This window comes from Rhagoletis pomonella, unplaced genomic scaffold (genome assembly GCF_013731165.1).
Source record: "Rhagoletis pomonella isolate Grant_MI unplaced genomic scaffold, Rhpom_1.0 Rhpom_scaffold_00013, whole genome shotgun sequence".
Classification (NCBI taxonomy): Eukaryota; Metazoa; Arthropoda; class Insecta; order Diptera; family Tephritidae; genus Rhagoletis; species Rhagoletis pomonella.
Window position 1 is genome coordinate 5,227,889 of NW_023458567.1, and position 12,423 is coordinate 5,240,311.

General features: G+C 31.6%; 1 protein-coding gene and 1 long non-coding RNA gene across 5 annotated transcripts in view; one reads left to right on the forward strand and one right to left on the reverse strand.

The window, feature by feature from the left end:
- The window catches only part of LOC118748596, a 165,234-nt gene that overhangs the window by 150,189 nt on the left and 2,622 nt on the right, over window positions 1–12,423 (reverse strand). The gene's annotated exons all lie outside the window — the stretch shown is intronic.
- The window catches only part of LOC118748578 (vinculin), a 24,360-nt gene continuing 11,937 nt past the window's right edge, over window positions 1–12,423 (forward strand). Inside the window, exons 1-2 of one of the 4 annotated variants that reach the window (XM_036483111.1) lie at window positions 1–30; window positions 8,260–8,504. In XM_036483111.1, coding sequence (XP_036339004.1) covers window positions 8,448–8,504 — 57 coding nt within the window. In that variant the 5' untranslated portion in view covers window positions 1–30; window positions 8,260–8,447. Of the gene's footprint in view, window positions 159–6,295; window positions 6,697–7,417; window positions 7,808–8,259; window positions 8,505–12,423 lie in introns of those variants that run through there. The other 3 variants (XM_036483112.1, XM_036483114.1, XM_036483113.1) reach the window with 3 other exon arrangements.

Here is a 12,423-nt window from a genome sequence, read left to right on the forward strand (position 1 = left end):
GTTTGACTGGAGCGCTTGGGCGAGTAAGTGGTGGGTATTTGTGTAACGGTAGTGCACTAGTGGGAGGGATTTCTTAGTGATGGTGTTGTGTGACAAATTATGCAGGCAGAATTTATTAAGAGCAAACGAGAAGAAGAAAAAGCAGCAAAAGAAGCGAAGTGAAAAAAGCAAACAAAACGCGGAAAAAATAACAAAATTTAAACCAATTGAGTTTAATTAAATAAAGATATAAAAAGTTATTTGCCATTAGTGTTGCTGCTGCTATTGCTGTTGTTGTTGATGTTGCAGTGGTTAAAAGAACGTTTAGGAGTAAAATTTCGAATTGTGGACGAAATAAATTCAAGTGAAATGTGTGAATAAACAGAGAAAAATATATTTACCTAAATTCAAAATCTTGAATTAGATATAAAAAATCTTCGCTACGAAAATGTACACAACAGAATTATAAAAATGTACTAAAAATAGCCACTGACGTGTAGTGGGCCTTAAAAAGGGCAAAAACATATTGAAACAAAAACATGATCTTACAAAACTTTGGGTATACATAAATTTGTATATTCGGTGCATAGAAAAACACACACCAAGCATGCTTCAAAGCATAATTCCAAAAATAGCGCGCGCATAGCGTGAACTCGCCGAAATTCATACGTATTCATATGTACATATGTAAATGCTGCCACCTACCGAAAGTGAAAATTCCGAAATTTTGTGTCTACACCAACAACGAAATTTCCATATAATAAAATAATCTTGCGACCCGCAGCTAAAGAAATGCATTTATATATACATAGATACATATAAACGAGTGTCCGCGTGCATTCGCTTTCGATCGTGTCAAATTGTGCTCCCTGCCGCCTAGTTAGCCACTCGTTAATCAGGCTGGCTGACTGACTACCTTCCTGCTGTTTACTTACTTACTATTGCTGCCATTTCCATCAACGCTAGCCAACCGCAGCCAGGCAGATGAGTCACAGCACTAATGAAATAACCAAAAAAACAAAAACAGAAAAAAGTTAAAATAAAATCGAATACTAAAATACTGAAAATGCGCCCAGTACACATTTTTATCGCCCGCATAGGCTACATACAAAGAAACAAACATAAGTAGATATTCAGTACGGTTCCCTGTAATCCCTGTAAGAAATTTAGTAACACCGAACCGGTGAATCTAGAACTACATAAAAGTAATGAACTCAAGGAATCTTACGCATAGATATCTTAGAAAGCTGCACCCCTTTTTCGGCAGTTGAAAACTACTAGGCTCTGTATCGCTTTGTTTTGCTAACGCTAATGAAGTAGATCGATCTCTAGCGCATCATTTTTGAGATATTCGCTTCGAATTTTCGGCATAACTAGGAAGTAATTTTTCAACAGATATCTTTCCTTAAATTTTTTTACTTTCTAAAATTTTGTAATTTTACACAGCAACACATGCAAATCAAAATTACCACCCCAGCTGATCATACGACGCTACAGAATTCTAAATATCTGCAGTTGTTTAACATAAAAAATATACTAATTCAATTAATTTAGTCATGAAAGCTATGTTTTAGGTTAGAAATAACAAATGTGCTAATTTTTAGTACTGACTTCTGATTCAGCCTTCAAATCTTACACTACTCAAAAGTTGGCTAAATTATTTTCTGATCCAACAAAACTAACTGCTTCGGCTAATTTTTTTAGAGCATTTCATACTAGAATTCAGCGACCTAGAGCCATTAAGGGTTGTGTTTCCAAACCCCTTTTTTTTTGTCCGACGAAGTAGATTGGCCAATCTAACTTGGCCAAATGTATTTTTGTTTCATACCAACGTCAAAAAGAACTGATAAACTGTACCAATATATTTAATTTTTTGAGTTAGGAACAAAAAATTAGCCAAATTTTGAATACTGACTTTAAATTCGGCCTCGGCGAGCCAAGATTTGAATTGAAAATTGATAAGAATTGAACAATCTCGTCTCGATAAAAAAAAAATAAATATTTATACGACAAAAAAGACTAGTCAACACTTAAATGCTTTGGGTCACTTTATCCAAAACTAAAGTCAGAACTCGAAAGTTGGATATTTTTTTCCAACCTCAAAAAAAAACACTATTATTTTTATACATATGTATAAAGAAAAAGGTTTGAGGCTAGCGAAAAAACAAGTTCACTTGTGAACTCTTACTTAAGATTCGGTGTCAGAGAGCCAAAAATTATAAAAATATACAAGTCTTTTTTATTAAGACGAGGTGTTTACGTTTTTTTGTCCTTAAAACCATATTTCGTAGGCTTGAAATCTAGAGTGATTCGAATTTTTCAATGTCGTACTAATTCTAAACCAGAAATTTGTTCCACTAGTTTATGGGTCGCTTACTCAATGTCTGGTTAACACTAACTGCAGGTTAAACATCGTTATCGTCCGCCTGTTAAATGCATGTGACCAATAAAGCAGTTGGGGTGTTTACCGGGCAGTCAAGGCCATAAAATTTAGTTCAGATTTTTCCTGCTGAGTTGCATTTAAGAACACTGTATGTGCTTCGCACTCACACTCACATGATCTGGTCTTCTGTGGGTATTATTTAGCTCTCGCATTACTCTTGCGCCACTCCCGGCTTATCTTTAATTTGGTTTGTTAAACTTTTGGCGCACACTCTCCCTTTATCTCTCTCTCACTTGCTCCCCATTTTTTTCATGCAATTTCTTTGTAGAGGGAACTATTTTAATTTTCGTTTGCTGCTTTTGTTTGCGCCATTATTCGACTACTGCTGGCTTTGTATGTATGTATATAGGGGGTAAGTGAGGAGTGGTATGCAGATCGCGGCGTTGGGGTTTTGCATAAGCGTCCAACGAAAGATGATCGAGTTGTGTGAAATCTTTGGTTTGACAAACTTTAACAATAGCAGTATTTGAGTATACAAAAAAGATTAAGAAAGTTTAAGGTGAAAGTTGTAGGTTGGCTTTTGAGCAACAATAGATGTAGAGGTGAAGAAATTTAGAGTAATCTCTTAATTTTTACTTATCTGGCAAAACAATTGAATGCAGCTGTAATACATACATAGTTTCGCTTACTATTTTGGAATTTGTGTACATGAGTATGTATGTGTGTACATACAAGTCTCTAATTTAACAAGAAATGTGAAAACTGGTTGTGACTGGTTGAGTTCAGATTTGGAGGTCTCCTCCAATTTTTGAAACTCGCCATGCCTATACTTCCCATTTCTTGTTGAAGTGAACTTCATTTTGCTGGCCGTAAGCACTTTAAAATTTAAAAGATTTGGGCCCTGCACTAAAATAACTTTGATATAAAATAAACAACTGATGCCTGAAATAATACATATTCACACTAATAATATCAACATATTTCCTCTGCTACACCAAAACAAAGCCCACGACTTATTTGCATGTTTACAATAATTTTTTTATCTGCTGTTGTTGGACATTTGCCACACAAAATGCACACAGTTAATGTACAGTGATAAAATCTTGAGCAACACAATTATTACATTTACAACAGGCCACTAAATAAACTTGCTCACTTCTTGTAAGAGTGTACATATTGCACACCGTCTTCAAAAGAGGCACAACTCAAAATTTGGCAAATTTGAAATTATGCGCCAAAAATGTGCACATAGCTTTTATTTACCTTTCAGCAAAAGCTGGAGCAAATTTTTGTTATAATCTGTTAAAAACCTAAGGACTTTACATTATACTATCATGCGCTAAGAATAATTTTTCGCATTTTCTAACAAACGAGTAATTTTGAGCTGTGCCCCTTTTGAAGACGGTGTGCGATATGTAAACAATGAATAAGTATGAATATATATATTTTTGTCACAAAATAAAAAAAAACAAACACCGCAGTACATATTTCCAAGCAGCTTAGTCATCTGTCACTTTAGCAAAGCTACCAAGTGTTTTAGGCAGTTGACAGTTGCGATTATTAAAAACAAATAAAAAAATTTATATGCATAAAAAATAGGCAAGCCACACAAAACATAAGCTACTAGCAGAAAAAAATAATAATAAGGAAAACCCAATGTCTAAGCGAAATGTCAACAAATGACAGCATCGCCGCTACAGCGTTTACCAATGTCACTGGGACTGGGTGTTTTTGGGCGACAATGTAGTGAAAAGAGAGGTGATTGAAGTATTAGCAGGTAAATGAGTAGTACTTTTGTACAGCATGCGAGATTCAAAGGTCAGGTTTTTCAAGATGCATAGCGGGCCCTAACCGCCAAAATAACGTAAGCGACTTTTTTTTCAAAATTTTAATTTTGATGCAGAAATGCATATAGATGTTCTAGGAATATTTCTGCTTCAAAAGTAAAATTTTGAAAAAAATTTCTCTTAGGTTATTTTGGCGGTTAGGGCTCGATAGGTACGAATTATTCTTTTAAGCTTAGTAAAAGCAAATAATAGTCATAAAACTGCACACATAAAATTCACATGTTTTTTTAGGCATCACTGGTGATGGAAATTCCAGCTATAAGTATTATTGAAAATTTTATATACATGCCTATTAGGATGGGTCAAATTGTTCGGACGAAATTTTTCGACAAATCGTATGGTATTTTCGGTGTCTATAGATAGTTTTAAGAGCAAATGTGGAAGAAACTATAACTCAGAAATGAGTTTCTAGCCTGCGCATTTTTAAAAGAAAAAATCAAATTTTCTCAAAATTATAAACGTACCGCATATTGACAAGTTTTAAAATTAGTTTTTGTTTGGTACGTATTTAATTTTATTTATTTTTGTTTGTAAAGATATTGTTGACTCTTTAACAAAAATCACATAAATTCAAATATCAAACTTTCTATAACATAAAAAAATCAACACACTTTCGCGCAATTAGCTTAGGACTTACGGTTGATTTTTACCAATTTATTTGCTGACGATGTTGGGCCTTTTTTTGTATTTGCAACAATATTTATGGATAAATAAAAAATTAAGTAAATGTAAGAAATTAAAATACAGTCATTTTATATGCAAAAGTTTTAAGAAAATGTGAAAAATTAAATATCGTGAAAAGATAATTTTTTCATTTAAAAATGCGCACGCTCGAAACTCATTTCCGCCCATGGTTTCTTCTACACTTTCTCTTAGAATTATCTGCAGAATCAGAAAATACCATAAATTTAGTAAAACAAATATGATCCATACTAATACATATATATAAAAAATTGTTTCAGCAGACTACAAAATAAAATTTGCTTAAAAATATTAAAAAATTTATAAGAAAACAAAAATTTAACAAGAAACAAGTTTTATGATAATCATAAATTTTCATAGCTTAACCACTAAAATATAAAAAAGAAAATTTATTTTTGAGAAGTTTAAATTAAAATTTAAAATTTATCAAACAAATTCCAAAACATTTTTGGTTATTAAATCGACTTCTACCTTCATTTTTCAGCACAAAATCCTTATCTACATTAATTTCAATTACATACTTTCTACCTTTTTTGCCGGCTAACTGCCCACTGTATTCATAACACTGTCATCGCAGCTCTTTCATATGCAAAATTTGTATGCCATAATTTATTGCTTTGTATGAGTTTCTCATTTCTGTTTTTTTTTTTTGTTTTGCATTTTAATATAAAACACACCTCCATATATGGCTTCCCCATTCAATATTTTGATTTGTGGGTCTCGATATCTGCTTAAATGGCAAACGCACGTACATCCATAGGTACATATGTATGTATGTAAATATATATTCAAACGTAAGTTATTTACATTCATTTCTATGCGAAAAAAATGCGCAAACAGCTGCCGCAAAGCTGTCAGTCAGCGGTGATAGACATTGCGGCATGACCGCAAAAATTTTATATAGAATAATAAAGAATTCAATACCAGTGGCTATAGAATAGTTTAATGCTACGTAAAAGATAGCGAGGGAGTAGGTGAGCCCACTGTGGATATATGTATGTAGATACAATCAAATGCTACGTAACATTTTCCGGGTAAATTTTCACTTTCGTTGTTGTATTTTTTTTTTCTAACTCTGCTACCTAAATTGTTTGGATTTGGCGCCGAGTATGGTGTTGCACTTCGACACATATCCGCTCTGCTGGTAGTAGATAGAATTATAAACAAAAGCTGCGCCTATTTTTGCTTTCGCTTTCGATTTCATGCAGCGCACAGGAAGATAAACACACATGCACACCCACTATACATACATACAAATATAGCCAAAAATTTAGCGCATTTGTACCTTGTGTGTGTCTGTGTATTGCGAGCCATCTGAATACTTTTATTTTTATTAATTGTAATGTCGTTCTAATCACTTAATAGAATCAAATATTTTGCGTTGAAGCTATGACTACACATCGACCGCTTCGATTTTTGTCTCAAAATGACGTCACGTGACACGTCATTGCTCTGTGAAATCACAGCACCCTTGGTGTTTATGTTGACTATGCAGTCTACAAGAAAATTCAAAACAAAGGCAGACGCTACATAGTTTGTGGGAAGAATTCAGGCAGGAGGTTATAGGTTTGACGGGAGCGGAAGTATTAGTAGTGGGCGCTGTTTTGGCTTGTGAATTGGTCTGATTCTGCTGATTCATCGGTGCATTCGGTGAAAGCAATCACGCTATGACCGAACGATAGACAGACGGCGCTGAGTAATTGTAGTGAGTAGTGCAAAGAATGCAGACCGGAAAGTGAGCTCGAAAATTAGCGAGACAAAAATTTAAATAATTGACTAATAAAGGTATGAAAAATATACATACTTATGTATAAAGTAAAATTTAAAAATAAAATAAACAAATTTTAAATAAAAGAATTAAAAAATAATAAAAAAATATCTAAAAAATAAGAAATATTAAAACTAAAAAAATTTTAATAGAAGAATATTAAAAGTAAAAATGTTGCAACTTAAAAAAAAACATGAAAAAATAAAAATTAAGAAAAAATAATGAATAATAAAATATCTATGAAATAAATTAAGAAAGAAAACGAAATCAAAAATGCTTTTAGAATTGAATAAAAAATATATAAAGGAAAAATTTGTACGAAAAATAAAAAATTAAATAAAAGTAAAACGAAAAAAGCCGGAGAAAAGCATATTCAAAATTCAAACGATTAAAGCTAAAAATCTACAGAAATCAAAACAAATTTTTATCCATCACAAGTCCCCAAAATTTCCTTTGCAAACTTTGCTTCAAGGCGAATTTATATAAGGTGGTGTTGTTTCATCAGCTGTGAGTAGCGTTTGATTGTCAAAATTTTGAATTTCGTTAGTGAGTGAGTGAAAACGGGAGAGTGTTTGCATTTTCTGTCGCCCTTTTTCATTCGGGGAAGAATAGCTGAAATTTGACAATGGCCCGCTAAAAGCAAAAACCAAATACAAGTAATTGTTGTATTTGTTCAATCGATACCACCTTATATATTCGCCTTGCTTTGCTTGTTTATTTAATTTTTTTTCACAATCTGAATCTCTGGCTCTTCGCTCATTCAGCAATAATTCTTAAATATGTACGTGTATCTACTAACAACAGCCAGCATTCGATTGCATGACATAATATTCGGAAATAAAAAGGAATAACATTTTTTTGGCAAAAATTTAGAAACAATACTCGTATAACTAAATGTTCTGTTGTGCGGAGGCAGACAGGTGGCAGTCAGTGATGCACGAAAAACAAGCAGATGGTGGAGTACAGTAACAAAAAAATGTTTATGAATAAAATTAAATTTCAACGAGTAATAAAATTAACGAACGTACGGGAAGCAAACAAGCATAAAACTTAAAATAGAAATGCACATTTTAAGTAACTATGGCAATAACAACTAAATTGAAGCGATACAAGTGCACATTATGAAATGTAAATATTCGATTTAAAAGTAGAATAAATTTAAATTGAAAGATTTTGTGAAATTGGTCGAAAAAATCGAACACTTACTAATTAAAAAAACAAAATACTAGCGCAAATTTATGTGCTGCCTCGCCCACCTTTAGCTTTAATATACAGTAAAAAAAACACCAAGAAAAACTTACAAATACGCCAACGCTTCTAATTCATTCTGACCTAAAACTGAAAACAAAAGTCTATAAATTTTGTGAAGCAGTAGCAAAAATAGCACGCAGCATTTAAAACAGCAGAAATTATCATAGAAAATTCGAAATGAAAATCATTGATAAAAAAATAAAAGTTTTAAATTTTGATAAACTCGAATTGAAAAGACACGTTTTTATACAAATAAAGTTAAAAGAATTATGAAAAAAAAATTCAATTTTATTTATAACTATTGTTTTTTGTCAATTTATTCATTTTAGCACATCGCATGTCAACAACGCAAAGCAAAAATATTCAAAAAGAAATAAAGTGAAATAGTTTAAAATTTATTGTAAAGAAAATTTCGGAAGCTCTTTTTTAAAAAACGTATTTGAATTATCCTTACTGAACAAAACACAAGCTACATTTCAGTTTCATTTTGTGGAGTGAAACAAAATTAAAACAAAAAATGCCCGTTTTTCATACAAAAACCATCGAGAGCATTTTAGATCCTGTCGCTCAACAGGTGAGTAGAAAAAAAATTTAATATTTTTTTACTTCATATTTTTGCCGTATTGTTTTAATTTTTAGTTTTTTAAAAACAAAATTATTTTTGATGAAAAAATATATACTGTACATACATACGTACGTAGGTATGCATGCAAATAAATTTACTTTTTAATATGTTTTTAAACTTTAATTTTTGTTTTTGATTTTTTTTTTTGTCAATAATGTTTTTTAAGCGTGTGACCCATGGCCGAAATAATAAAGACACGACATTTTGACCAGTTTAGACTATTTTTCTTTTGTCTCAAGTAGGTTTTAAAATGTATCTGCCCAACAAACACATTTTTATAGAACAAAATTTATGTCTAAACCTACTTTTTTATAAAAGTATGGCTCAATATCTAGTTAAAACCATAAGAGTCCAAATTTTAAACTTTGTGGAAAAATTTGGAAAATTTTAAGAAGGTTTCATCAAAATATCAAACTTTCTAATCAGAATATTTTAGTAAATTTTAGTATAATAAAGTAAAGTAAGCAAGTATGAACTTGATGTTACGCATTTTCTTTCAAACAATGACAACATATGACATCGATAGCAATTGCTCGCACGTTATCGATAAATATGCGACATAAATAATATCGCAAATAAATCGATTAAAATGTATACATACATATGTATCGATAACTATAGAGGTACCTATACCACTCCGTAGGACCTGGGTTCGATCCATGGTCCGGGCAGCATCTAAATTAGAAGAAGTTTCTTTCTAACACCGGTCACCGCCGGGCGGGCACTGGCAAGCCTCCGAGTGTATTTCTGCTTGGAAAAAGTTGCTCATAAAATTCAATTGCCGTTCGGAGGCGGAGTAGGTCCCTCTATTGTTTGTAAGAACATTAAGGCGCACACCACAAATTGGAGAAGCTCGGCCAAACACTTGTTATGTACCGGTGGCTATACTAATAACAATAAATATATCACGCTAACTTCCATATTTATATAGATAACTATATCACAAAGAAATCGATATATACATATGTATCGATAACTACACTAATATCGATACATATGTCAAACCAACTTCTATTAACCCAAACAATTCGATTAATGTATATGAAAATCGATAAATTTATCGAAAATAATATCGATAATTCCGTCAATCAATAGGAAACCTGTTTCACGTCCAAGCCTCCAGAGACCACATTTCTAAACTTTTTTTAAATTAATTTTTGTTTCTAATACACTTCAGCGCTCTTCGGCGATGCAGTAGCTACAATTAACATTTATGTATTTATTTTACTCACGCATATTAGATAACGCAGCCGGTCACATGAGAATTTCCAGCTAAAAATTGAGTTGTTGTAGAGGAAGGAGCATTGAATTGAATTAAATTTTCAACAACAAGCATGTAATTTATGCAGGCAACATTTTTTCTATTTATTTTCAAAGTACATATTTATTACTTTATAAAGCGAATATTATTTGACAATTCAATGGAAAAATGTGCGCTTGGTTACCTTTTTTGGCTGACACTCTAATTGGCGTATATATATGTATATTTTTTAAACTTCACATGAAACTCAGCGATGAATATTTCATTGAAGGCTAATCGGAATACATAGTCATGTACTTGTGTTGCATACTTTTTTCCTAGAATACTAAGCAATTTAGGGTTTTAACGCGAGACACTTGTTTATGGGGCACTTGAGAGTGGAGGCAAGCAGAACTCCGAACCGATTTGTTTACAATTTTTTGCAAGAAGAACCAGTAGAAATTAATACACAAAAAGGGAACAAGAAAAAACGGTTGCTGATTATTTCAACATTTGTAGATACATTCATGTTTTCATGACACATACATATGTATGTATATTAGGGCGGGTCAAATTTATTGCATCAAAAGCACATCGCGATTATGGTTATTTGGGTAATTTCAGCAATTTTCGCCAAGAACCAATAGGTCTAAAATGAATTTCGAGCCAGCGATTTTTTCTATCTAGGTTTTTTTTCAAAAAGTGGCTCACCTGTTGAAACAGTTGTATTGAAAACTAGCCAAAATGTGTATCTGGGGGTTTTTGGATTTGAGGAATCCATTTCTGGCAGTAATTTTTTGCTTCTGAGGGCCGCCAGAGGGCGCTTCCGTACTTTTTTTTTAATTTTAACGCCTTTTTTCCGAAAATCGAGAATATTGTTGCGAAAATCTATGAAATTTTACTTTCCCAAATGCTTGAAATGACCAAAATAATCATAATCGCGATGTGCCTCTGTAAATTTTTTTCGGCCCCTACAAATCGACCCGCCCTAATGTATATGTATGTGTTATACTATTTTTATATGCTTGCGCAAAGCGTCATTGAAGCAAAGAGTAATATCCAACCACAAGGGCTGCAGAAGCTGAGAAATATTAAACGACTAGAGCATATGGTGAAACTTTAACCAGATGTGTGCCAGTTGATACAGTCAACAGCCGCCAGTCAGAAGCCAGCAGCCAGCGGCCAGAAGCCAACAGCCAGCAACAAGTAGCGCGTAGCTCATAATTTGTGGTAATTATTTTTTTAGCTGTTGCTGCCGATGATTATTATTTTTGGCTGCTTGGCGCTTTTGTCAAAGCGTAAAATAATCGAAAACCTGCAAAAGTCCATATCAGTATGTCACAAATTTACATTTGTGGTTTGACAGTAAACATCTGTCTTATGTCATCTGTCTCATTAAGCCGCAAATCCATTACAATTTTAATTTTTTCTTTGAATTATTTTTCTTAGTTCTTTTAGTTTCTTATGTTTTCTTTTTCTTTTCAAATGCCAACTACTGCCACCTACACAAGCTGCCATAAACTACTGATTGCAAAACTGTAAATCAGAAAATAAAAAAATTTAAAAATTCATATTAAAAAATTTATATATTGCTTTTTTAATTTGTAATTTTTAATTTTTTCATTTTTAAATTTGAAATTTTCCAAATGTTTTTTTCAGGGCCTTTAAATGTTTATTTTTTCAACAGTCTTATTGAAAAATGTTTGTGGAAAGCAAAAAAGATTTACAAGGAAAAAATTTAATATTAAAAGAAAAAAACGGAATAAATATTAAATTTCTGTCTGATTTTTTCTTTTTCATAAAAAAATCAAAGAAAATGTAAAAAAGCAAATATTAGTCAAAAGTAGAAAAATAAATTTTAAATTTTGTATACTTTCATTATTTAAATGTTTTTAGTTTTTATGTATGTATGTATTTTCAATCCGACGGTTTCTTATTATTCATAAGTTTTAATTTGTAATTTTGAAAAGCATAAAATGTAAATAAAACTATAAATAAATGCAAATGTAAATGTATATAATGTAAAATAAAGTTAAAGCATAAAATCTTAATTTTTCTCATTAATGAAAATTAAACTTTTTTCCCAAACAAATAAAAATCAAAAGAGCAACAAAAAACTAATATTAAGTAAACAAATTTTTAATTTGAATGAAAAAGTCAATTCAACAGTAGAAAAAAATATAAATTTAAAAATGTGAAATTGGTCGAAAAAATCGAAAATTTACGAACACAGAAAAACCGTATTGTATGTTTTATTTATGGCCGCCTACTGATTTTATCTTTAACATACAGTATTAAAAAAATAACAAAACGCTTTCAAAAATCACCAACGTTCAAATTCAAAATGAATGAATATCAAGTAAATTTTTTGCTTTCACTTTTTTTATTAGTTTTAATGCTTGATTATGGTTGTCTAAACAAAAAAAAACGTATTCAACTAAAAAATTATATGAAAATTGAATTATATTAAAAATGTGAACCATATTTAAGCTTTTTCTTAAATTTTCCCTCCTCTAACGATTGCCGTTGGAAATGTCAACAACTGGCGCCTACGCATTGCGTCATAAACTATTGAGCAATAAACTGTACAACAACAAAAACAAATAAATAAAAACATAACAATAAGTT